This window comes from Balaenoptera ricei, chromosome 8 (assembly GCF_028023285.1).
Source record: "Balaenoptera ricei isolate mBalRic1 chromosome 8, mBalRic1.hap2, whole genome shotgun sequence".
Lineage (NCBI taxonomy): Eukaryota > Metazoa > Chordata > Mammalia > Artiodactyla > Balaenopteridae > Balaenoptera > Balaenoptera ricei.
In genome coordinates, this window is record NC_082646.1 from 70,246,500 (window position 1) to 70,274,005 (window position 27,506).

Genomic DNA, 27,506 nt, shown 5'->3' on the forward strand with positions numbered 1-27,506 from the left:
TTCTAACGTTCCTAGGAGCAAGTATTGCTGTTGGGAGTATTTACTAATATATTGATTCAACCCTTTTGGGTAGCAATTTGATTATATGTATCAAAAGACTTAAAAATAACCTTTGCTCCTGATGTAATTTAGGGATAGTATCTTGAATATTGGGGCAGGGAAGGAAGTTGCTAAGAGATGTCTGTCATAGTTTTCTCAGTGGGGAAAAAAAGAGAAACAAACTAAACGCAGTATAAGGAATTGTTAAACATTGCATTGTCTTGACTATATGTAAGAATGGACCTTTTCTCATTTCATCAGAGCATTTAGGTTTCTTCTTTTGTGAGTTAGCCTTTGATGTTTTTTGGCCACTCTTTCTATAGGTGCAGCAGTGCTTTGAGGGAAACAAAAAGTTGCAGAGGCGTGAACGTTCTCTTTGCCCTCCCTTGATTGGCAGTGGTGAATGTTGGAGGGGTGTGAGCCTGTTGCTGTTGGACTGAGGGAGTAATTGCATTCAGGTCACATTTGCAATAATGTGGATGAGAAATTATAATAGTGATGAGAAATGAATTTACTTATAGCTAATTTGGGGTTCAGCTGACATGTACAGTGTGTTTGATAGGTGCCAGAGACCATGCCAGCCGATTTCATAGAAATGTTCTTTCTTGATCCTCACGACAGTTCTATAAGGGAGTTTTAGACCCTTTTTTACATATAAGAAAACCGAGGTTCAGACAAATTCAAACTGGAGTTTGAACTAGGTCTCCAGATACCCAGGCCAAGGGCCCTTCTAAACCATCAAATCTGCCTTGTATATAAGATCTGGTATCGGTATTTTTATCTGAGTGTCCAGTCCAGTTGTTTCGTGTTGGCCCCTGGAATGTCATGCCCAGTGTTATGTTGCTCCTGCAGGAGGATGTTAAGAGATGAGCACGCTGGCTGGCCGTGAAAACGATCCTGGGGGTCGCCTTTGGACGGGCTGAAGACGTTAGACCCCTTCCGTCGGAAAGAAGAAAGTTGAAGGGAAACATTAAAGGAGGCTTAAAATCATAAAGGGTAAATGTAGATTTATTCAGTATTTTCCCAAGTGCTGCAGTGTAGATGCATTTAGAAATTACAAAGAAGGATTTGTAGGACAGAGAGTTGCATAATACATTTCAAATTCTATTACTCTGTATATCTTAACAGCTGAGATTTAATTGGCTCAGACATTCTGTGGATGAAGGAATGATCCATAGAGAACGATTCAGAGAAGTTGTGTAGTTGCAGAGAGGATTCTAAGTTTTTAAGGTTGAAGTTATGGATGAAGGGCCACCAGAATGCCTCCCCCAGCAGAAGATTGTAGGTGCTCGCTCACCTGGGCCAGGCCTGGCTGAGGGGCAGCGCAGGAGGGATGAGCCATCACCGCCCTGGTAGACGGACGACCCTTCATGGGGTAAAGCAAGGACTCAAGTGACAGCGTATGTCATCTTTCATGTTTGTGGATTTGCTCAAAATTAGTCTTTTTTGCCTCCTCTTATCTCTGCCATATTATCAATCCAGTTAAAAAAGAAGGCATTTCATTTTCTCTCTTCAAAGCTTATGGGATTTTGAAAACACTCCTCTTACCTCATGACATACCACATGTCCCTGTGAATCCTAATAACAAAAGTTTTGGGTTCTTTGTGAACATGGGACCTCCTTTTGTGAAACTTTGAATACATTCAGGAGGAATGTGTGACAGACAGGATTCCACTGTTGAGGGGCACTGGGAACACTGCATTGTCCTCGGATAATATTGAATGTAGACAATGCTATGTGGCCTCCAAGAACATTCCAAGGCCACTGATCCTTCAAGGGGAGAATCAGCCTTTAAGTTTTTGATTTTGTGACTGTGATCAGAATAGACTCTGGGACATAATTCCAGATATATCCGGATTAACTTTCTCTGTCTAATTAAGAAGAATTTTGGATTTAAATCCTGTTGGAAGCAAAGTTAAGGGCCCGTTTTATGCATTTACTAAATGCTAATGATGACATGGACTTTAAAGATAAATTTTAACATTTAAGTAGAAAATCGGTACAAAGCTAAGGTTTAGCATAGAGTGGTTCTGAAATGAGCACTGTCTCAGAGTCAGGAGGCCTCAGTTCTGCCCAGTTGTAAACTCATGAGTGGTGTAGCCTTGGGCATTGTCTTTGGCTTCTCTTTGCTTTAATTTTCTCATCTGCAAAGAAAGTTGAAATTGTTGAAGTTATCCCTACAGTGTCTTCTAAAGCCAAACATTTCTGACTCTGTTTAATATTCAAGTAGCTGAGAGAGTTCCTTTAAGTCCAGGCATTACGGTTACAAATATTTTCATTGTTTTCTGGTTGGTTTTTGTGATAATATTTTGTCATTATGAGGCTTGGGTAGATGAGAAACCACATACATGGCATGAAAGGGTTTTTCAACAGAAAATCCGTGTGGCTCAAACTCGGAAAACAGGCTTATAAATTTCTCCTGAAAAACATGTCACTACACAAGCAACTCATGAAAGACCTCTGAGCACTGCTTTTCATAGACGTAGGACAATTCCCAAATAATATTTTTTTTCAAAATAGTATTTTCCGTCCAACTTATTTATTTAAAAAAAATTTTTTTTAATATTGTAGGCTTCAGAAAGAAGTACAGTCCATACTCTGTACATTTCTGGTCCATTCATTCTGTCAACATTTATTGATCATCTCCTATGTGCTAGGTGGTATCCTGGAGGCTGGGAATTAGAGGAGTTACAGAAAAAAGCTCCTGCTATCTAGTTCCTAGTTTCTAGTACCTAGACTAGTAGAGAATGTGGTCGTGGAAACAGTGATGATAGAATGTGGTTTTGAGCGCAGGGTGGGTGTAAGGAGCCTGATTAGGGAATCATTCATTGTAAGTCATGGAAGCTTTTATTGAAAAATGAATAGAAGTTTGCAGGTAGCAACAAGGGTTGGCATTCTTGGTGTAGGGGACTGCAAGATAGAAAGCCCAGGGATAGGAAGATGACATTGAAGGTAATGTGATAAGACTTGTTATTTTAAGTAAGATCCCTCTGGTTACAGCCTTAAGGAAGGTGAGAGTGGGGCAGGGAGAGATGGATGATAAGGAAAGCAGTTAGGCTACTTCAAAAGGTCCAAAAGAAGAGGCAGGGAAGGTTGGAGGTATAGGCAGGTCTGAGAGATGGATATTTATGTAACTGAATGATTGCATAAGGATTGCATAAGGATGGGGAGCCAGAAGGGGAAGCCAGGCATGATTGTGGGGTTTCTAACTTGTGCGAGTTGGTTGGAGCACCCTTGAGAAACTCATTGGCAAGGCAGTGATCTTTGGATCCTCAAATGTACCATCTCTTGCTGATTTAGGAACCTGCTGCCCCTTTGGTGAAAGTTTTAGAAGCAATGACTGGAATAAAGATGCGATAGCCAGTGGTGTACTGGTAAATATTTTCAACCAACCAACCACACACACACACACACACACACACGCACATGCACACACAAAATCAATATGTGTTGATTAAACTTTTTACTAATCTAAAGCATGTGTAGCACACAATTTATAAATACTAATAAAATATACATGCTTTTTATTGTAAAATACATATAACTAATTTTCTCACAGAATATCTTCACTGATGATCTCTTGTATCCATAGCTTAGCTCTGCTTGCCATTGACCAGGGAGTATAATCGCCCTGCACCCCCAGTCTTTGCATCGGTCTGGGAAAGTGCCTCACCTCCCTTACTGTCTACCGAAGGTCTGCACGATACAGGCCCCGCTTTGTCCACACTCTCTCCCAGACCACACACCATTCAGTAGCTGCTTTTGGATATGTTTCTATTCATTCCCCCACTTCCTAGGTCAGTGACCAAAGTCTACGCATATGAGACCATATGAGCCATGTAAAATCTCGAAGGGCCCCTTGATCCTTAGAACCCCACTTGAGAAGCAAACTGAACTAGACCAAACTGATGGGTGGACCTCACCTCTAACCACAACTACTTTTGCATGTGAGGATGTTTATTATATAGCATTGAAGAGATGTAATTTAATGTGCCGTATAACATATCCTCATAATTCTCATCCCACTTGACCTTTCCCTAGCATTTTATATGATTGACTTTTTTTTTTAAAGGAACATTTATTTATTTATTTATTTATTGGCCATGTTGGGTCTTTGTTGCTGCGCGGGCTTTCTCTAGTTGCGGCGAGCGGGGGCTACTCTTTGTTGCCGTGCGCAAGCTTCTCATTGCGGTGGCTTCTCTTGTTGCAGAGCACAGGCTATAGGCACGTGGGCTTCAGTAGTTGTGTCTTGCTGGCTCAGTAGTTGTGGCTCGCAGGCTCTAGAGCTCAAGCTCAGTAGTTGTGATGCACGGGCTTAGTTGCTCCGCGGCATGTGCAGTCTTCCCAGACCAGGGATCGAACCCGTGTCCCCTGCATTGACAGGTGGATTCTTAACCACTGCGCCACCAGGGAAGTCCTATGATTGACTTTTTTTAGCACTCTTCTTTTTTCAGCTTCATCTATCCTTGCCTTCCATGATATCACTGGACCAAGTACATGTCTCTCTTCGATTTCTCTGCCTCTTCTGCTGATTCCTTTTCATCTGTTCTACTGTCAGTTCTCCGCAGTGCCCTCTTTCTTTTACACTCCTTGCCTGGATGTCATTCATTGCTCTCAGGGTTTGTTTACCAGCAACAGGCTCTAGACTACTGGACCCGTGTCTCCTGCTCAGCCTGAATCTCTTAATCTCCAACCCTGCACATCCACCTACTTGCTGGACGGCTCCACATGGACATCCTTTTGTGTTCTCAAATGAGAATACCCCAAATGAGACCTATTGGCTCCCTTGCTCCAGTCTTCTGATTTTCCCATATTCTTTGTTTCTAAGTTGTTACTACCATCTTGGAGCTAAGAATATCAGCTGCCATGGAAATCCTTTCTTCCCACCCACACCAAATATGTCAAGAAGACCTGGCAGTTCTTCATTTGATTCCATCTCCTCTCCTGCTCTCTTCAGGTTTACTCCCCAAATTCAGGCCTTCATCACCTCTATCACCTGAACTGTTGCTCTATTCTTGTTGCCTATCTCCCTGCCTCCAATTAGCTCCGTCAGTCTAGTTTTCATCCCATACCTAGATTTCTTATCTTCATTCCATAGCTAGATTTAGCTTTTCAAAGCCCAGGTAGGATGTTTAAGCATTCTCTTCCTTGAGCACATCTGATGGCCCTTTGCATTGTCTGCAGGATGCAGTCTAGACTCTTGGCACGGCTGTCTCACTATAGCAAACTTAGCTCATCTTCTGCTGTTCCTCTAGCTACTCACTTCATAAACCAAGCTAAATAAATACTCCCAGTTGCTCATTCACGCTGAAAGGTCTGTAATTAAATTGTACAGAAAGGTCAGTCAAAATTCATATAATGGGGCTGGTTGTTTCTGAGCAAGGGTCTTTCTCTCTCTACTTTTACTTATATTCATAATCATGACATGAAAGAGCATCTGTTGGCCCTTGATGCCTGGGTCTAGGGTTCAGTGATGTCATTGTGTCTCTCCTTGTGCTCTTCATGTAACTTGGGGATGCTGGCTATGTTAATAGGTACACCAGCTCTCTGCATGTCTCCTCTCGGAGAGAAGGGCCCCATTCACACCAGAAGCCTCATTTTCCTCAGAGGTAGAAAAATGAGACGCAGGCTTCATATTAAGGGAGCTTATACATACATTACGGTTCCCTGTATGTGATTTCATGACTGGAATGGAATTAGATATGCAGTAGCTTTCAGAGTTCTCGTAGACATTTGATTGTTCCCCCTGGATAGTAACTTTATGGTTTTTACAAGGGGAGTCATACTGGAAATTTACCCTCTTTGTCCTTCAACTGGTTTGTCCCCAGGCCAGACCTGTCTAAAATTGAAATGGAATACCTTTTCTCTTCTCAAGTTATCGGTCGGAGCTGTCAGGAATTTGTTACTGTCTGCTAAAGCCTTTTAGCATGATAACATGCTAAAGGCAGTACTCGTGTGGGAAGTTACATTATTATATGGATGCAGAGAGGTACTTAAAACTAGATTATTCCTGTGTGAAAGGGGTTGGGGGGGAAGGGAACAGAATTAAAAAGGAAAACCCTTAAAAACATAAAACCCCTGTGGATCTGCCTTTTCTTCCTACCTGCATCTCTTGTATGCCACAGGGTAGATTGTAAGCTCTGTGGGTGCAGAAGAGCTGCCTTTTGTCCTCCTCTGATACTCTCAGCTGTCTGCACCCAAGTCATGCCCATAAGGTATGGTGGTAGTCAGAAGCCGTTGGCTTTAGAGAGTGTCTCTGTACTCTTGGCACAGCCCTTGAGGTGGCGGGGATGGATGCTGGTTAAGAAGTGTGTTCCCTACATGAACACACAGACTGTACTTATTCTTCTTGATCATTTTTCTCCAAGGAGAACTCTGTGGTGAATGCTGGTTTTGCCTTGTTCTTGGAGGGTTGGTTTAGAATTCTCTTGTGCTTTTCCAAGAATCCCTCCATACCTCCGCTTCCTCTGCCACTGCTCGCATAGTGGCCCTTCTTGTAGCTACTTGGATTTACTGGGAAGTATGCCATCTTCCTTTGGTTTGGACCTTGGAGACTCAGCTCTTTCAGTGTTCAGAGGGAAATGGAAGGTGGAGGATCAAAGGACACCAGTGCTTTCTGGTGTTCTCTGACTGCTTGTGTTTGGAAGGAATGTAAAAGCAGTGAGATCTCATCATTATCGTGATATTACAGCATTATAAAGTATTAGACCTTTGGGGAAACTGAGGCGTAAAAAGGTTAATAAGTGTCCCCTAAAGTCAGTGACTAGTTGATGGCAGAGTTCTGAAGTCTGCACCACACTTCCCTGTTCATGTGGAAGGTTCTGGAAAGGTCTCCTTTGAAAATGTATCATGACATCATGAAGTATAAGTTTCAAGGTTACATATGTTAAAGAAATGCAGTCAGTTTTCCTCAGGTGCCCATACTGGTCAGCAAGCTGATCCTATCCTCAAATGATTTCTACAGAGCAAGGAAAAAACAGACTAATGTTAATCATGGGAGCCTATTACAATGATATATAACTTGTCGTAACACATTATAATAGTACAGCAAATATATTTAACTCATGGAACATTCTCAGGGGGCTCTTAACTCCCTTTAAAATCATGCTCCAGGCCTCTGTTACAGCAAGATGGAGCTGCAGAGTTCTGTCTGTGAAGCTGCCACACCACTTTGACCAGGCCAGTGTTATGAGAATCCCTTTTCAAAACCCCTGCACTGTTTTTCCAGGCTTAAAAGTATGTTTGGTTTTGTCAGCACCTGGAAACGGGAAGTTGAGATTTGAGGAGAAACCTTTGGCGTTTATGCACTAAGCTTGCTGGAGAGTTGGAGTCTCCGTTGCCACGGAAACTGCACTGCTGCCTCATTTATTAATGGAGGCTTGGTGAACTTCCAGAGGTACTCCTGCCCTGTCCTGTAAATTCATTCTAGAGAAATGCAGGTTGACTTTTCAAATATGTCTCTGTCATTTCTCAGGCATTGCCTCCTGGGTCCTCATGAGCTCCAGAAAACTGCCTGTATGCTGTTTCAGAACCACCAATTTTTCTCTGGCAAGTGCGTGTGAAGGCTGTTTCCTCTCTTAAATGCTTAAATCATGTTTATGCCTGCCTGCCTTGTCCAATAAGTGAATTTTTTATTATTCCACCTTTAAGAATTATGGATTTAAAATAAGGGAATGGAAAAATTAAGTAATCAAATGCATTGAAAACCTTGACACTAGCTTTAAGGCAGTTATACGTCTCTAACTTTTAAATTTCTAAACTTGGTTTTTTATCCAAAATGGATGGTTTGCTTCTTTCCACTCCAGAAAGACACTTTCAGAAAATGGCTCAGACAAATGTTTTTAAAGTAAGTCTTCATTTCCCTAAACTAACTCTCCCCTGCCAGGTATATTAACAGTATTGGAAGCTGCCTCCAGAAAAAAAATTTTTTTCCATCTAATTGTTTATCTGGAGGATGCAAATAGTAGTTTTAAGCCTTTAAGTCATCCATCATGCCTGGCAGCCTCTATTATCTCATGGTTGAGTTGGAGCCAAGTGAGAGTCTTTCTTGGTCTTAGGAAGGAGGTGCATAGAGCTGGCTCTGCCAAATCTGTGCTCTCAGGGGGTCCGAGCCCTGCTCTAAGGGAAGGCAACGTAGGCAGACCACAGGTCCCCTAGGATGGAGAAAGATCACGGGTCCCCATTTTCTGATGTCGCATTAACGTAGAAACTGACTCGCTGTTCAAAGTAGAAGTGATGGGACTTGTTCCCTTGGTCCTTCTAGTGTCTCTGAATTACTGTTAGTTTTTAAATGCATTTTTGTGGCTGTAATAAAACACTGTTTATAGTCAGCTACAAAGTAAGTAATTACAATGCGGCAAACGAAATTCAATATAGCTTTACCGTGGTTTTTTGAATTTTAATCAAACCAGACTTAGAGTAAATTATAAAATCCCGTTGCTTTTGTTGTGATAAGTGACATTGACAAAATATTAATCTAATGGATTGTTATTCACAGAAGCTAAATGTCTTCTCTAGTCTGCAGGCTTTGGATGTTTGCTTTTTGTTTTAATTTCCAGTGTATGCTTTTAAAAATCCAGAGAAAAGAATAAAGTTTTAAAACCACGTGAAATAAAAACTCTATGGAATATTCCATTGTTGATATCTTGCCAGTCACAATTGCGCGTCTCATTTATGGCACTGAAAACTTTTTTTTTTTTTTTTTAAACCAGATGTCTCTGTGGTCACTTTTTTGGTATCGTTAAAACTGGAGCTGGGATAAAAAACCAACTGTTGACTACGAAGTCTAATATTAAAGGAATAATCAGCCCATGTTCCTATTAGATCATTTCCCTTTTATTCTACTTTGTAAATTACCTTGTGCTGTTGCTTAAATATGGCATTTTGTTGGTTGTGTATCCCTTTTGTAGCTAAATTATCTGAGTTATTTTCTTTGGAGATTCTTTTAACTTGAATTTATATAATAATCTATAAAGTATATATATATATATATATGCATATATATGTATATATTGCATGTATTAAAAATTCAAAAGCTGATTTTTCTTTCTGTCAGTTTATTTGCTTCCCTCCACCATGGCTCAATGCTTTTCTTTGTTTTAACATTTTGATGTTAAAAATGAATGTAAAGAATTTTATTCCCAGGTCTTCACATTAGTCCTGCAAAAGTTTTTTAATAATACAAATTTCAGTCCAAGGGTAAAATCTTTACATGTTGCTTGTCTCCTTTTACTCTTCAAAGCTGACCCAGAATCCAGAGGTTGGAGTGAAATTAATTTCTCCCCATAGCTTTTCCTTCAGTGTATTATAGAAATCCTCCTTTTGAAAAGTGGAGCCAGTTACTCGTGTATGTGTGTATGTGTGTGTGTGTGTGTGTTTGGGAGGAGGGCAGTGGTAAAATCACATGATTTAGTCAGTTTCCAAGTATGATTGTTGCCTGTATTTTTATCCAGGGATTAAATTGTTGCCACCACCATCACCATCAGCTCGTGGGGGGCAAGGGTAGAGAAGGTGCGAGACAGTTGGTTGTAGACACCCAGACATGACAGCAGAATAATCTCTGCAACAATATGGCAGTGGAGCATTTGCTGACTTCAGAGTGCCAGATCAACCCCAATATTTTTTCAGGGATGCTAAACCTCTTGTAACTGCTAAATTGGATTTGTCACTGAATGAAGTATCAGCTGCTGTTGAACAAGGCCATAAAAGCCAGCCGGCTGGCCCTTTGTAGGCAGGGCTTACCCAACGATTGATATGTTTTAGCACTTTTGGGATTATTGTGATTAAGAGGAAACCATCCTGAATGAGAGAGAAAAGGGGGTAAGGACGCCCAGCTCACAGCTGTGAGCAGCGTGTGTTTGCTGCTGAGGAAGTCACCATTACGGCTTTCTCCGGGGTCCTACCCTGATTGACGGGTATGAAATCTTTATATGAGAAAGCGGTGTCCTTATTTCCTCCAGTTGCAACTCTCCCTGCAGGGCAGTAGGCACGTGGAATGTTGTGGACTTGAGCATTCCGAATGCTTTTCAAGTGCTCAGACGCGCATGCGTGCACATGCCCACAGTGGCTAAATGCGTTAGTCTACACACACAAGTTAATTGAGTTAACGTGTGGGGATTTTGGTAATAACAACAGAGTGTCCTCTTTTATTTCCCAGACTCAAAGCTCTGTAACATGCGTTAAATAGATACCTCCGTGTAGTTTGCGTATGAGTCGCTTGTGTGTGTGATGGCTAAGTGGAGACTCCACAGCCCTTGGGTTTGTAAACTCGGAGCACCTGGCTGAGGGTTTATTAAGTACGAGAACCTTACCGTCTTTTTAGAACAGGCTCGTTTTCAAGAACCACCTGCTCCTGGGAGTGGGCGAGGTTTTGCATGGCTCTTGCACCGGCCCAAGGCAAGCTTTTCCCGAGAGGCAGCTTGTTGAGTAGGCTGGAGTTTGAAGCTGCCCAGTACTTGCAGATGCACATGGAATGAGTTGCCTCTCTGGCCATCCCAGGAGGCTGTGCCTGGTTCACTCTGGTTCATGCTCAGAGTTTGCTCGGCATACCGCACAGGAAAGAGGCCGGCTTGCCAGGTCCTGCAGAGCATCTTTCCAAGCCTGTGAAAAGCACGAATCATCCAGCAGCAGAGCATGCTTACAGCTGGCCCTTTGCTAGCTTTGATCTGCGAATCAGGCTGCACCATGAATGCCCTTATTGTCATGTTATGTGTACACAGTGTGTGAATTATTGAAAATAGGGAGGCCTGAGCCTCATCTGGTAGAGATTACAGTGCAGGCATGCTGGGCGAAGGTCTGTAATTGAAAATCCCCAGATGCTGTTTATTTGGCCTTTGTCACATGACCTGCTGCAGGAAGATTGTCTGAACAAAATGTTGCCTGCATGAAGAGTGGAGCCCGCCCTCCCCCTCGTCCAGAGCCTCCCCAGGCTCAGTCTGTACACAGCTTAAACACCTGCCCAAAGGATTTTTAAAGGCTTAAAATAGATTCGCTCATAGTATTTAAATAGAGGGCATCTTGCTTGTTGGTTTAAACTGCTTAAGCGGTTGTTGACTTGTGGAACCTTCTATCCACCAAGGGTTTGCTGGATAATTTCACTCTGAGATATCTTTGCAAAGCAGCCTTCAGGGCTGGAGTCAAGAGAAGTAGTTTGGGCTCTGCCTTTTCTTAAAAAATCAAACTTGTGTGTGGTGAATGAACTTGCAGATGAAGCCACGTCGACTGTCCGTATTCCCTGTCTTTAAAAAATATCATGGCTACCCAGGATACAGCCCTGAATGAGCTGGTTTGTTTCCATTTTATCCAGTTTTTTCTAACTTATTCTAGCCGTTTCTTAGAAATTTTGTTTTTCTCAGTTAAATACTGAGTGTTATCCTCTGTGAGGGTGGTGAATTGAGGCAGGATGCTAAATCTTAAAGATCACAAGTATTAAAAACAGAGTGGCTTTAGCAAGCTAATTTTGAAGAGGGAAAGGCTTTAAGTTTTCCGGGTCCTGTCCACTAGGGAATGAAGCAGTCACTCAGTGTCCTTTATTGCCCCCTGTATCTCAGTTATGATCGTGTGTGCCTTGTCCGTTTCTTGGAGCTTGTGAGGAGGAGAGGTGTCTGGGGGTGCATGGGTATCTCGGCAGCTCACAAGCATTCAGCTGGGCTGTGAGTTCCTCGAACTCTTGTGTTCTTCTTTATATCCCAGTCCTGCCAGCACAGTGCTTTTTCTGTCCTTCCTGTTCCTTTTCCCTCCCTGTCTTCCTGCCTCTTCAAAGAAAACATTGTCACCACCTCCTGTGTGCCATGATGTCACCTCTTCAAATATTTTTTTCTTTCAAGAAGTGGCTAAAATCAGCAGCAGTGCTATCATTAAGTAGCAAGCTCTGAGTACAATGCCAGGAGTTAGAGGACAGGGGATACCGTGGGAACAGGACGTGGGCCTTGCTTTAAAGAGGCTCCTAATTCGTCAAAAAAAGAAGAAAAAAAAAAAAAAGGAGCAAAACCTTGCAGAGGAAGAGTGCATGGCAAGCACTATGCTAGTTTGCATGGCGGTTGCTGAGCTGAAGAGGCAGGACAAACTGTCAGGGAGCAGGGGGGGTGCCTTTTGAACTGGGTCCTGACAACTCAGAAGTAAGTGTTCAGCAGATCTGGGCAGGACCGAGGGGCGAGGGCAGGTCATCTACACAAAGGGAATAGCACCCAACGGACACAATAGCTCTGTAGAGCGAGGCAGGAGAAAGGGCAAAAAGTGGGTTTGTATGTGTAACAATTTTGTTTTTTACAGAGAATATATTGCATATTACCTGAGTAATTAGAAATTTAAAAGGGGAATAAAAATGGGTGAAATCTCCTGAATCTAAAACTCAACCAAAAGAGCTAATCTCTTTGTTTTGCTTGATCACCAGCTAAAATGAAAGCCCGTTTCATAGGCCACTGCTTTCTCGTTGATGACATTGTTGCCTTTGGCTACTTCTGATTTTGAGAGCAGTCGAATGCGTCCAGCGCAGTTGGGTAAATGACAGAGAGCGTGGCAACCACAGGAGGAAACATTTCTGGACTTTTCTCAAACTGTTCTTCAGTCTGTTTCCTCTCCTCCTAAATATTCTGCCTTTTATTACAGACGTGTGGCTTCTTGCCTCAATTCTCCTTCTAAAATCTAAACTCCTTGGGGGCAGAGAACATGTATTATTCCAGTGTGTATCTCCTCCAGTGCCTAGTGCAATGCCTTTTACCTAGACGATACTTAACAGCTATTACTGAACAAGGGAGGGGGCGACTGCATTGTGGCCAGATTATGACGGCCTTGAAGGCTTGAAGAGGTGAGGTTTTATCTTGTATTATTATAGGTGGTGAATGGACTTTTAAAATGGTATATTACAGTTCCATCCACTTCGTGGTTGGGTTGGGCCCCCTTTAAGATTTTGTTTTGGTTAAGCACTTAGTAATGATCTGGTGAGAAGTTAACTTATTATAGAGGCTATTTTCAGAGCAGTTGGTCTGATGTTAAGCATAATGAGCTTGGAAGACAAAGCTGGGTTCAAATCCGAACTCCACCACTTAACTAGTTTGGGAACTTAGGCAAGTTTCTTCTTTGAACCTCAGGTTCAGCATTTATAAAATGGGAATAAGGTGGGAATGAAGGTTAAATGTATGCATGTATAAGCACAGTGCTTTGAATAGTGCTGACACAGTAGGTATTCACACAGTAGGTATCGTCTAGCTTTTTGTTATCTCACTTCATCCCTACCTGTCATCCAGTATTATTTCATTTAGCTTAACCCCCCAAGTTTCAGTCTCTTGGGTTTGAGTGCATTTTTTAAAATGTTGTTCTTTATGTTATGGTTTCCATATTATTTTTAAAAGAATTACTAAGTGCCTAGACATTTAGAATTCTTTTTATCGAATACTATGTTTTCTAAGCAGCAAGTAATCCTATGTGAGTGTCATTTGGATTTAATGCTTGCATAACTCACCTTTGTATAGCTACTGCTATATAACTTCAGAAGCTGATGCTTAATTCTTCTAATGATAGTTGTGTTTTTACACTGAGAACTAAATTCTGGAAATCCAGTGGGGGACATGCTGTTTATTTTCTTTTTTCCTTTAGAATAATTTTTATTAAATCATAAACGTGCAACAGCTTCTTAACTCTACACACCCACAAAAATTTTTTAAAGGAATAACATTGTGTCTTATTCCACCATGATTCTGGCTAATAGCCTCCATGACCAGGGCTACCTAGAAAATTGCCACCTCTAGGTTCTCCTCCATAGCCATGATAGCTACCCCTGAATCCAGGACCACTTCCATATCCATCAGATCCTCTCTAAAGTTCCTTCCTGGTCCTGCTCCAAAATTACCACCACTACCATGAGAATATACAAAAGCAAAGTGGCCTCCTCTTCCACTTCTAGAACGTTGGACTTCTTGCATTTTAGGTTGAGACAGGGCCTTTCTTACTTCTGCATGATGACCATTGATGGCATGGTTGGGACATTTAATGCAATGCCTGCAGTCTATTCATAGAGGTAATTTTACAGTCTGCCACAAATTATAATTTTGGCCTCATTCAGCCCTTAGCAAAAACCTAATTCCTGCTATTTTATTCAAGGAAGAATCTATTCTAAATTAAAAGATTATTGTAGCAACTACGTAGTTTGCATGATGCCCTCTTAATATTCAGATATCACAATAAAGGGCTCCGTTTACTTAGAAACAGGTTTTATGGCCATATCGTTTGGATGATTTAGGGTAATGAATGCAAAGATTTTGAGGACATTTTCAGTGTAGCATGGAAAAGATGTTCCATTTCTATAGCGTTAAAAGTAGAAGCATTGTAGGTTTATACTAGAAGCCATGTGGTATGGTATCCTGGACAGGAACCGTGTATGTCAGTTAAAGTAATGAAAGAGAGGTCCAGAGAAGTGAAGCAAGTTTCCCATGTTCACACAGCTAATAAGTACATGTTCAAATGTCCCAGAAAAGATCTAGGCAATGATACATCTGAGTCCAAAAAAAAAAAAAAAAGTTTGCAGCAATGCCACTATTAAAGATTCTCCATTAAAGACCAGCAGTTTTTAGCACTTCAAATGTGTGGATTTCACACTTCTCTAAGGCAAAATAATTAATAAATAAACAGAGTGTTCTTACCAAAGTTTTTCATTAACATGACTCTCCTGGGTTAATGTTGGATTACCTTTTTTTTGGACCAGGTCCATATTACTGTGGCATGTGGAGGTGATCAGGGGGAGAGAGGGGTGAGGAGGAAAAGAGCACGTGTTGGTCACACTTGAGCCAAGCTAAGAGCGCAGGACAAGAGTCTGGAGAATTGTGCCGCCTCTCACTAAAATAGTTGTAACTGTAAAAGGGCCTACAGATTTCAGATGGTATTGACAATGCTGTTATCCAAGTTAGGTACTCTTATTTAGATCTTTTTTTTTTTTCTGATTTTCTCCATATGGAAGAGGAGAGCTCATTCATTCTTTTTTTTTTCTTTTAATTGAAAACTTTTATTGAGCACCTACTTAATAGGCGCCAGATCTGGAGTCAGAACCAGATGGGTTCTGTCCATAGAGCAGTCACTATGCTTAGAGGGGACTGGATAGTCCTGTAGGTAAGTAATGGCAGCGTGGCAGCAGCCGGGCTCTCTGCTCAGTACACGAGCATACGAAGGAGAAACGACTAACTCAGTTTGGAAAGCTCCCAGATGTCAAGGAGGAAATGCTTCAGTTGGCGCTTACAGGGATGAATAGGAGTTTTGCTGGCAAAGGAGAAGAAAAAGAACATTTAAGGACAGATGGTTACACAAAGGCATGGAGGTGTGGAAAAGCAGAGCGATGGCTGGGGGAACTCTATGAAGCTACTATAGCAATACAGGAATGGGCTGTTAGCCTTAGGTAACAAGCTAAGGAGTGTATGTCTTTCTTATAATGGATGGGGACCTGTTGATGTAGGAAAGCAACGTAATCAGATGTGGGCATGAAGGAGAAGGTGAATGCCCACAGGATGAATGGCAGCAACTGTCAGGACTGAACGCTCTCCTGAGAGCCTCTGGGTAAGGGGTCAACTTAGGTTGCCACTGGGATCAACAAGGTTAGAGTCCGTTAACATCCTGTACACACCTCGAGTGTGTGGGACACAAAAATGCTGAAGATATAGAACCTACCTTTCAGGAGTTTATAGTCTTTTACACAAGGAACTCTTACTAGAGCCAGAATGTGGGCAGTGCCCTGACCCATGCAGAAGTGAAGTACTTTGGGCCCAGGGCAGCATGGGGAATCTGTGCTACTTCCCAGTCAGAGTCAAGCCATCTCCCTTCACCCCACTTGTATATACAAGGCAGTTTTTTTAATATATATAAATTTATTTATTTTTGGCTGCATTGGATCTTCGTTGCTGCACGCAGGCTTTCTCTAGTTGCGGCGAGCGGGGGCTACTCTTCGTTGCGGTGCGCGGGCTTCTCACTGCAGTGACTTCTCTTTGTGGTGGAGCACGGGCTCTAGGCGCGCAGGCTTCAGTAGTTGTGGCACGCGGGCTCAGTAGTTGTGCCTCGCGGGCTTAGTTGCTCCGTGGCATGTGGGATCTTCCCAGACCAGGGATGGAACCCGTGTCCCCTGCATTGGCAGGCGAATTCTTAATCACTGCGCCACCAGGGAAGTCCCAGGCAGTTTTGTTTTTAACTCACAGTGTCTTTGGTTTCAGTTTGCTTTATAGTATTGTGGTCTTTCCCAACCACTGGTCTGTGAGGTGAGCTCCAGGTGCCTGGCTCCCTGACTCACTCCTCTTCACACACTCCAAGCCTAGTGCCTAGTTCAGGCCTTTCATGGAGGTTTTGTGGTGGAAAGAGTATCTGAGCTGGACCTGGAAGGCTTTTGATTGGTGATCTTAAGGGGTATTGTACTTGTGAGCAAAACCTTAGAATGGCAGGATGCTTCAGGGAACTGAAAGCTAGGTGTGCATTTTGATGGCAGTAAAATGGATTAAGGTGACAGTGGTGTGTCATGAAAAAAAAAGTTAGGGCCAGATGGTGGGACCATACTGAATAGTATACTAAAGGAGTTTGACCTTTAGACTGTAGGCAGAAGGTCTTGAAGCAGTAGAGTGGCTGAGCCAGAGGTATGCTTCAAGTAGCTGTATATAGGATGGATTAGAAAGAACGACTAGAGGCATAACGTAATTAAGGCTAGGTAGAGGATTAAAAAGGTGATTGTAGGGCTTCCCTGGTGGTGCAGTGGTTAAGAATCCGCCTGCCAATGCAGGGGACATGGGTTCGAGCCCTGGCCTGGGAAGATCCCACACGCCACGGAGCAACTAAGCCCACGAGCCACAACTACTGAGCCTCCTCTCTAGAATCCACGAGCCACAACTACTGAAGCCTGTGCACCTAGAGCCTGTGATCTGCAACAGGAGAAGCCCGCGCACCGCAGCGAAGACCCAATGCAGCCAAAAATTAAATAAATAAAGTAAATAATTTTTTTTTAAAAAAGGTGATTGTATAGCATCTTTTTATTGCTTCATAAAGAATGAGCCATTAGAAAAATTTCTTCATTTATATTTATTTTCCTTCTGGAAATAAATACAACAAAAAGAATTCTCTTCAACATGGAGGGATTGTTTGTATTCAATCCATAACATTAGACATTTTTCCTTGCTCGTCTCTCTTTGACTCTTGTAGTCTTATGCAGATGTGTATGTAGTTTGTTAGCTAAGATGAAGGAGACCACAGTGTTTTATGGAACCATCACTTGATAATGTTATCAGCTGCCGTTGACTGATGGGAACTCGGAGAAGGTGGGACTTGAGTTATTGCCAGGAGTTTTGAAGGGATTCAAGGAATAAGTTCTGACCAACCAGGGTTAACACAGCCTTCGTCTGTGTATTTTTCCTTCTAAAGCTGTTCCTTGTAAGCCTCTGGGTGAGTGCAGACAGAGGATATTTATTTGAGACTTTCCAGTGTTCACCTCCTGAAGGCCACCAGTTCATTTTGTAAGACCTTAGATTGGGAACATGCGGTACCAGCCCCTGGCAACCCAGAATGGGCTGCCTGGCCCATTCTGGTGATTTTCCATGTTGGTTGGTGCTGATTTTTGGTCAATGATTTATATTGGGGATTAACTGAGACACTGGTGTCCAAACTTCCTCATTGGCAACAACACTCTGTGACCATTTCAAATGCTCTTTTTCGTGAGCCTTCCTTTACCCCCAATCTAAGCCTTGAACCCCTCTGCCACTCTGGTTCTCCATCCCTCTCATTCAGTTATTCGTTCCGTCAGTGTTTACTTTCTGAGGACCTGCTGTATTCTTGGCACAGGGGGCACAGCGATGAGCGAAAACACAAGGTCTCTGCTCCTCTGGAAATTCCTGTCTTTAGTGGGGGAGGCAGGTGTTCATAATGCAGTCATTCAGATAAATGGAACTTGGCAGCTCTGATGCGTGCCATGATTGAGAGGCGTGGAGAGGGGTAGGGTGACTTGAGTCCGTTCTCATGGGTGAGAGTCCTTCACAGATGTAAGCTCCCTGAAGGCAGAGATGGCATCTCTTTACCCACAGAATCCTAGCATGTTGCTTGTGCCCTGTAGGTGTTGTGGGTGTCTGACTAGTGGGTGACTGGCCAGCTTTGGTAGACCTCCTTTCTTTCCCAGCGTTGCTGGGGTGATGCAGCAGTGTGTGAGAAATGGCTAATTATTAACTCCTCACGTGTCAGTGCATGGTCTCTACTGCCTCCTCTGGCAGTATCCATAGATACAGACGCCCCAGGTCTTCATCAGGACAGGTTCATTCAACATCCCTGTTCTGTAGACCTCTCCCTAGCAGCTGACACTTGGTTCCTGCAGTGTACCCTACACCTGTGCTTTTTGGTTGTTGGCTTTCATATTCTAAGATACTTTTTCCTTTACATGAACCTCAGGTCATACAGAGAGGTCCAGAGCTAGAAAGTATTTTAACACCATCTCGTAGAATCTTGCCCAAGAAAGTCCTTCGTAAATCGCTGTCTCATTGGGCATTGCTGCTGGTGTTGGAGGACAGAATCATGCCTTGTGGTGTTGTCACCTCGTAGAAGACATCTTTCTTTGCTTCTCACTGGGTCATCTTTTTCCAATTTATGCTGATGATTCAGTGTCAAACTGGATTGTAGGGACATAGGAGCCTCTTTTCTGCTCCTGATGACAATTCATTCCATAAACATTGAGCTGGTTGGGAAGGGAAGGCAGAGAAAAGATGAATGTTATTGGCTCTTTTTTTTTTTTTTTTTTTGGCCTCACCACGTGGCTTGTGGGATCTTAGTTCCCCGACCAGGGACTGAACCCCGGGCCCTTGGCAGTGAAAACCCAGAGTCCTAACCACTGGACCACTGGGGAATTCCCTCATTGGTTCTTGTTCTTAAAGACTTTATGATCTGTTTGGAGCCATGACATGTGCTGAAACGATCGAATATAAGGCAGAAAAGATACGAGCCAGCAGTAAAGAGGCCAAGGTCAAGGGCTGTGGATGTTTAATGGGAGGGGACCTGGCCTCTTCCAGCTGGAAAGCTCATGAAGGACAAGGCATTTGAGAGGTAGGCAGAATCCAGACATGCAGCAATGGGCAAGGAGATGCAGGCCATGAAAGCAATTGTGTGTTCAGGTACAGAGCTCAGACAGCTCAGGGTGTTAACAAGGAACAGCCTAATAGTGCCCTTGGGCCAAGTTAAGGCTTGTGAGGGGGTGTGGAAGACCCTATGGCTACAACCATAGCATCAGTGCCTGTTTCATACAGCTTTGGTCTAGCAGTCAGAAGAAACTTGAGTTTTCTTTCTGATTCTCATTATTTTAAGATGGGAAAAACCTGTGGGGGAATCCGCCCATGTCCGTCCCAGCAAAGAGAGGGCCAAGAGAGGTTTCCTTAGAGTACACTAAAGCCCCTTCCCCAGGCCAGAGTATGTGTTAGGCTTCAGACTGGCTGCAGCCAGGGAAGAGGAGGTTTCATTTGTTACTTCTTCCTTTGTGGCTCCCTGACTCCATTCAATTACAAAGTGGCTCTTACACTGTTAAAGCCGAGTGTCTCTGGGCTACAATTTCTAGCCACAGACCCTGCATTTGCTGTGCCTCAAACATGACCTTGAGGCCACATCCCATTACACACAAGCCCACAACAACGTTAACCCGTCTTCTCTCCGGGTAAGGCAAGCACAGCGTGAACTCCCTGTCTTTCTGTTGGAATCTCTCTCTATTGCCCCCTTAGCAGGAAATTTCACAGCAATCTGGGAGGCTGGAAAAGCCAATGATGGGCTCACTTTCAACTGTGTTATGTCATTTAGGAGAAAGGAAAAGGAAAATAAAAACTGGATCGCAGCGCTTAGTGAGGATCACAGTATAAAAGCGACAGGTCAGGCTGTTTGCCTTTGCTGCTGCCTCTTGCCTGTGGGAAAAGCAAAGGCAACTGCAGCTACTGCATCTCAGATTTAAAGAAGTGATAGGGTGTGCGTTTCTAAAGGACAGTCTATGCTGCAGAGAAGCTGTAGTATGATGACACTTAGTGGTGAAGTGTGACATTGCCACTCAGCTCTATAAGCTATTACAGGTATTTATAGAGAAGAATGAAGGAGATGATTCATGGATTCTGTGAATGTAGAACCTGGAGATTCCTGGGCTCAGAAAGAGAAAGTGTGCAGTGGTCAAGGGAGCTTGAGGGTCAGCATGCCTGGTTTTTAGGAGCCCCAGTTTCCTCTGTATATATATTTTAAAATGCTGCTTCCTCTGTCTAAAAGGGTCTTCAGCGTACCCCCTCCATTCTGCCTATCAAAATCAGTCTTATCACTCTAGTTAATGATATGCACACTGAAGGATGCAGGGGTGTTATCATGCCTGCCACTTATTTTGAAATGCAACAACAACAACAAAATAAGATGGCTCAGTGGACGGGTAGAAGAATGGATAGATGGAGTGACATGTGATAAAGCAAATAAAGAAAAAGTGAAGGTAGGATCTGGATGGTGGGTATATAGTGTATATTGTGTTCACTGTGTATGTCGGAAAGTTTTTGTAATGTTGGAGAAAATGTAATCTATCTTTAAAGGCTAGCTTATATTCCAGTACTTTGGGGAAGGCTTTCTAGATTTCTGGAATTATTTGTGGCTGATTACCCACATATGTTACTAGAACCTCTTTCAGTTGCTGTCTGACACGTAGAGCTGATTTCCTCTATCTTAGCCCTTGTTTTGGACAGTGAACTCCTTGTGGGCAGCAGGCTAGGCTGTCTTTATATCCCTGATACACCAGACAGGCATCATGTAAGGCACAGGGAGAGATGGTACCCACATAACTGTAGGAATAGTTTAGGAATGTCATGATTAACTTTAAAGTTAACTTAGTTGACAATAACTTCTGTAATGCAAGGTTTACTGGATCAAGCACCACTGTATGTGTACATGTGTATTTTTTTTGGAAGCGAGAGTTAGAGAAATGAGGGTTAACATTTCTAATAACCAGCATTCTTCGTGGCTGTGAAACAGGACTGTGTTGTATGGACCAGAGCCCCACTGCCAGTTACATTAGTGATGTTTGGTGTCCCTGAGTTCCCTGTCCTTGGTTGGAGAATTCTGTACCTTAGTACCATGATTCAAATCCAAGGCTTTGAACTGTGTGGGCCCACCCCGTTTGGAGGGCCATGCTATAGAAATATAAATAGGGCTTGGAACCTCCTATCAAGGTTGCTAACAAGAATTCATTCAGAACCTAGCAAAATAAGTACAACCCCAAGCACCCAAAAAGATATTCCAAAATCATTTGGAATGACATACTTGTTTCCTTAAAGGGTAAGCATATTATAATTCTGGGAAGATTTAGAATTGAATGTAGAAGTTTTTAATATAATCATAGCCATAGTGTTAATATTTTTTATTTAAAGGATTTGTGCATGTGAGTACTTCAGTATGCATATTTAAAATAATTTGGCCCACATAACAGGTTAGCCTGTATTTCCAATTTAAAATATGCAATAAAGTAACAGACTTAGACTTGATTTTAGGGAAGGTTGACGTCTTACCTAGATTTCTAAGCAGTATTGGGGCACTTAAGAGAATTTATTAGGTTTCTAAGAGTTGTTTAAGGGGAGGTTTTGTAAGTTAAATCGAACAATTCTAATATTTAAAAGAATTAAATAAATTATAGGTTATAAATACATAGTTTAAATGTTTGAAGGAGTTTAACTAGGTTTGTAAAATGGACCAAACATTAATCCAATGGCCCTTTGAAAGTGATTATAAAAATTATAGGATCTGTAAGTTGAACTGAAAACTTAAAAGATGAACCAGGGCATTTAAGGTTTTTTTAAAAATAACTAAACAAATGAAATAAACATTTCTAAAGCCAGGTAAACCTGACTGATGTTTTCTGTGCACAAAACCACCCTTATCGTCATTAAAAAAATTCACAAAAAATAAAGTGATTAACACTCTGCTTTGAATTCACGGTAGATGCTTAGTGTTAGTGGAATTTGAATTTATATTTGAATCAACAATATTCCTATGGCAAGGCAAGAAGAAACACATAGCAGCTTCAAGTTAATTACTCTTCATGGCTTGAAACATGGTATGAAAGAAAGAACACAGGCTTTTAAAAGAAAGGTAATCTTGCTCATGTAAAGAACCAGGGACATGAGAGTCATGACCAGCTTTCCATGAAATGATGTAGCGTAGTGCTCAGCACATAGTAGATGCTCAGTGAGGCCTTCTTGTAGAAGTAGTGATCTTTAGAAGCATTTTAATCAAATTATGAGTTGCCATTGTTTATGCCACTGCATAAACCACAGGGTGCACAGTCAAACGTGGCTGTCCTAGGTACTGATCTCATTCATTCAACCAAATGCAATAAGAAATTAAAAACTGGTGATATAGGTTATATGCCACTTGTATCAAGCTATTCTGTCTGCTTTCCTAGAAAATAAGCAGACGGGGGGGCAGGAGACGTTTTTCCCATCTGGACAAGGTTCAGATGAAATTGCATGTAATTCAGAGCCCTGGATTTATTTCGTCCTGGCCACTCAGCTCTGAACAGGGTGCACAGTGAGGCCCTGAGCTGGAGGATGCTTGGCTCCGTTGCAGACATTGTCATTTAGGTCTGGCTTCTGGTAATTAGGCACTCCTAGCTGGGCTCTGCTGTCAGCCAGCCTTTGAGACAAATTGCAAAATCTGTACAACCATCTGAGAGATGGAGAAGTAGACCCGATGACACTACAGGGGATATATTGGTAGTTCTCAAAAGTTGAAAGAGAATGCTTTGAGAAGCAATCCTCAAAACTGAATTTAGAGGTCCTTTTCCTGTGGTTAAAGGGTAAGTTCAGTCACAGAATCAGGATCTGAGATTCAAAGACTGGAATGATAGGCTTAATCTAATAAGATGAAATGTGATAGAAATACACACAACATTTTGTATTTGGATCTGAAAATCCCAACTACGCATGAAAAGACTGGGAACAGGGGTAGGGATATATCTGAGAATTAGGCCATATGAAAAAGACCTAAGAGTTCAAATTGACATCAGTTGACGGTTTATTGTGATCCCCCCAAATCTAGTGCAGTGTTAGGCTTCATTAACAGAGGTGGAGTATTTAGGACCAGGGAGGTGACTACAGTTCTGGCCTCCAGGCTATGAAAGGAAACTAGACAAAGGATGGTCACAGGATGGATATGGGAGTGTTCCAAAGCTTATCACAGATAACAAAGGAACAGGAAAGGTTTAGCCTGGATACAACTGCAGGAGGACCTGAAAGCTGTCAGTAATATCTGAAAGGCAGTCATGTGCATTAAGAACTATCCTTGGGGGCTTCCCTGGTGGCTCAGTGGTTGAGAATCTGCCTGCCAATGCAGGGGACATGGGTTCGAGCCCTGGTCTGGGAAGATCCCACATGCCGCGGAGCAAATGGGCCCGTGAGCCACAATTAACTGAGCCTGCACGTTTGGAGCCTGTGCTCCGCAACAAGAGAGGCCACGATAGAGGCCCGTGCACCGCGATGAAGAGTGGCCCCCACTTGCCGCAACTAGAGAAAGCCCTCGCACAGAAACGAAGACCCAGCACAGCCATAAAAATAAAAATAAATAAATAAAAATAAATTTTAAAAAAAAGCAAAAAAAAAGAACTAGACTTGCTCTTATTAAGGGGAATAAAAAGAATCTGGGGATGAAAGTTACAGGAAGCCTCAGATAAGGAGGGTCTTTTAATTCTTCAGTATATTTTAAGATAGAATGGGCTACTTCCTTAATTCTAGAAGTGCTGGCTTACATTAAGGACTTAGACTTTTAGGTGTAGGAAAGGATGACTCAGAAGTACTTCCCAGTCCCAAGATTCCACGATTCCCTTGCCTTCCAGTGACAACCGTATCCTGCACGGTCCTAACACGGGCAGATGGAGAACAGAGCCATAATTACAGGAATGTTCTAGGCAGCGATGGGAGAGGTTTTAGAATTCTCAGGCAAGATTCCCATAAAGACACTCTCACCAGGGCCGCCAGTTCTTTACTCTGCTGGGGAGGTCTGGGGCTTGTGGTACTCTCTGTCACCAGAGGCTGTGTTAGTTCCTCATTTATTCTTTCTGTGTGCCCAGCGTTGTGCTGCGTGCTGGGGAGACCTTGGGGAACAAGACAGAATCTCTTGCTGTCTTCAGCTATGCAGTATATGTGGGGAGTAAGACAGCAAACACAAATTAGACCACTGGATATACCGTGATGATTATAGTGGCAGTTTGGACCCACGTGTCCCGTATGAGTGCATTTATATTTCATGTAGTATTAGTAATACATTTCCCCACTTGGCTTTGGGGGTGTAGTTTCCCATTATATTATAGTTCAGGTCGTCTCTTTGAGATTTCTCAGTCTCTTGGAGTAGGGACCGGGGATATTTGTTTATACTTTAAGGCGTTTTCTTTCCCCCAGAGGTAATAAAGCTTGGAAAAGGTCGAGTCTTCTTTTTTTTTTTTTTTTTTTTTTTTTGGCGCTGATGGTTTTGTGTACAGTTTGTTACTGGCACAGTGACCACGTTTAGGGGGGTGTCTGTCTTCATACTGTAGCTTCTTTTCGTTGTGTTTCTGTGGCCAGAGCAGTTCATCCTCTCGTGGCTCTAATGACTCTAACTGGAGTTAACTCAGTAGAAACCTGGGTGAGAAGGAATATGAAAAATAAGACTGGAACAGAACCAGGTCTGTATACTCCCGCACTAGTCCTTGTATTTGTTTTTTATACAAGTGACCATCCGTTTAGGGACAAGCATGCAAACACAAAGGCACATTTTTAAAAGGCACATTTCTCTCCTCAATTGCTGACTGTAGTTCATAATTAAATTCCCTTCATCCTAATTTCTCCTAGGAAATATTGTTTGCAAAAAATTGTCCTTTTTGCTTTTCTAGCATTAATAAACTTACAGGTGCAACAAAAATTCCTGATTCTGAATTCTATTCTTAGCTTTTCAGAGGCTTCCCCCTCCCCCCGCCCCGCCCCAAAGTAACCTACTTTATTGTAAATTCTTCTTTCTTTCAGGTAGGAATGAATTGATAGCCAGATACATCAAACTCAGGACAGGGAAGACGAGGACCAGAAAACAGGTAAAACAACCGACCTGGAAATTGTGCATGTTAGCGAATGGCCCAAGGAGGCATTTTGGCTGCAGTGGCTGTCTGTGCTTTGGCTCCTAGGAGCCCCCGATTGGAGTTCCCTGTAAGGACGTCAGTGTTGTAGGTGTTTGAAATTGGCTCAGTTTTCACTGTTCATCATTTCAGTGACCTTTTATTATGTGGTCTCTGGAGTTCCTTCTATACACATATGGGAAAGTTTCACTGCTAAGGACAGTGTATGAACTGTTCCTGTACTGTATTGTAAAACTTAAATTTCTTCCGGAAACTGTGCATCTGCAAACATTGCAAAAGCTGCAGGTGCAGGTATACTTTGCAAGTCATGAAATTTTGAGATTTTGCGCATTGTAAAATCCTGGAACAATTACATATTAGTCATCATTTCAATGAAAAAGTAACACTAACAGCCATGAGTATTGGCTGGAATATAAGGCTGAATGATGTGCGTCCAGGGAACTGTTGCTCCTTAAGCTATGGCTTTTTGTCAGTAGCTGCTGTGACTGAAATGAAGTTACAATACCTTTGTGCAGAGCAGGGTCAGGAATTTTCCTCTGCCCTCTGTCAGCGTTCTGGCGCTCCTCGTTCCTTCTGATGTAAAGCAGCCCAAATGTCTGACCCAGTTCAGAACTGGAACGGATGAGAAATTAGTGTTTAACAAAAAACAGAAAAAGAAAGAAATGGAAGGGGGGAAAACCATCAAACCAACCTCATGGGTGAGTTGTTAACAGAAAAAAAAATATATGTATATTTTAATGTTGACCTATGCTGACCGAAATGGCATGAATTTTAAAAACTATAATCAAACCAAAAGGCGAGCTCAACTGTGGTCTCGTTAAGCCTGAGCAGCAGATTCCAGTCCTCTGCTCAGTGATAAGTTGTTTTCCTGAGTGTTTATGACGGGGAGAGCTTTCCCCAGGAACGCTCCTGTGCCCCAGCCGGAAGCCCACTGCTGAGTCAGCACAGAGGCAGGTGGCCTCCTGCCAGTGCTCAGAGGCAGGGCATTGTCTGTTCGGTGGATATTCCCCCCACTGTGGCCCTCAGCAAGTCAGAGAATCACATCAGAACAAAATTCTGGTGAAAACAAGTGAAAGCAGGAGCAGGATGGAGAGGTGAAGAGGATGGGGGAGTTCCTGCTTCTCCGTACTTTAAAAAAAGAAAAATGCAGAAGCAAATTGAAACTCGAAGACAAAGTTAGAGATAAGAGGTTCATTTGTTACCATAAATCCTGTTTTTAGGGTGGCTAGAGTGTTTGAAATCAAGTAATGGCCTCACAGTCGCTGAACTTCTAAATGGGAGGTTCTAAATTTCTGAAACAGACAAAATCTAATTCCCAGCATACTGAAAGTGCTGGACCTGGGCTGTCTGCTGGTCTGTGAGCTCTGGTCATGTGCCCAACCCCTTCACTGGGGGGACACTTCTAAATTTAACCAAGTCCCACTGAAAGAGATGCAAATTTGTTTACCCAGTGGAATCATTGTGTTTCAGAAGCCGGGCTTGGCTTGGTTTCCATACCCCGGCATCCTGGGGATGTTTTTAGGCGGCAGTTGGTGATACCTCTCCAATGTGAATTTGTTGTTCAGCAAATCCGTGTGGTTTTTCAACCCAGATTTTTAACAGGATGGCTGGCTGGCTGTATTCACACTTTTCGCTCTGTAATAATATGCAAATCCACTTGGCGCCCAGTCAATACCCAAAAGAGTGGAAGGATTAAAGATATTTATAAGGGGGGAAAAAAAAAAAGCTCTGCTAACTGGGTCTTTCCATTTCTCTTTGAGATCTAATTTACATGTCAGTATTATTTTAACATTTGCTACAGAATCCAGAGCTCTTAATGAGATCAGAATACAACCTACAGCTTCAGCTTTTTGATTCTGCGGAATGTGCTAATTTATGGATAGTCTCTTCTAAATTGAGAAAAAGGGATTTTCCCTCCTGATACTGAGAAGCTATAAATATTTTCATTTACCTCTACTCCCACCTTTTTAATTTTATAAAGAAAACAACCCCACTCTCCCCCTCTCATCCCGTGCCCGTGATTTCTCCTGGGTGAGAAAACTAAGATTAGCTTCAACTTTCATCCTGACTCCAGTCACTGCAGTGATGACCCAGTCTGAAAAGCTTAGAGCAGCGCTGGGGGCTTGGTGTCTGGCTGGGACTGTGTATTCCTAACTGCAGAGCTTTGTTGAGATGCAAATAACCTTCCCCCACCCCCCCACCCCGAAACCCTCCCAAGGAGTAGCGATTTTATATTTGATTTCCTTTTTTTGTTTTGTTTTGTTTTGTTTTGTTTCCCCTCATAAACCCGAACAATGTAGGTGTCTAGTCATATACAGGTCTTAGCAAGAAAGAAAGTTCGAGAAATTCAAGCCGCCATTAAGGTACG

At 42.6% G+C, this 27,506-nt stretch overlaps 1 protein-coding gene across 12 annotated transcripts in view; it reads left to right on the forward strand.

The window, feature by feature from the left end:
- The window catches only part of TEAD1 (TEA domain transcription factor 1), a 264,165-nt gene that overhangs the window by 164,688 nt on the left and 71,971 nt on the right, over positions 1 to 27,506 (forward strand). For 9 of the 12 annotated variants that reach the window (XM_059931160.1, XM_059931164.1, XM_059931163.1 and 6 more), the window contains 2 exons: positions 25,032 to 25,096; positions 27,439 to 27,501. In XM_059931160.1, the coding sequence (XP_059787143.1) occupies positions 25,032 to 25,096; positions 27,439 to 27,501 (128 nt within the window). The remainder of the gene's footprint in view (positions 1 to 25,031; positions 25,097 to 27,438; positions 27,502 to 27,506) is intronic. The other 3 variants (XM_059931155.1, XM_059931156.1, XM_059931159.1) reach the window with 1 other exon arrangement.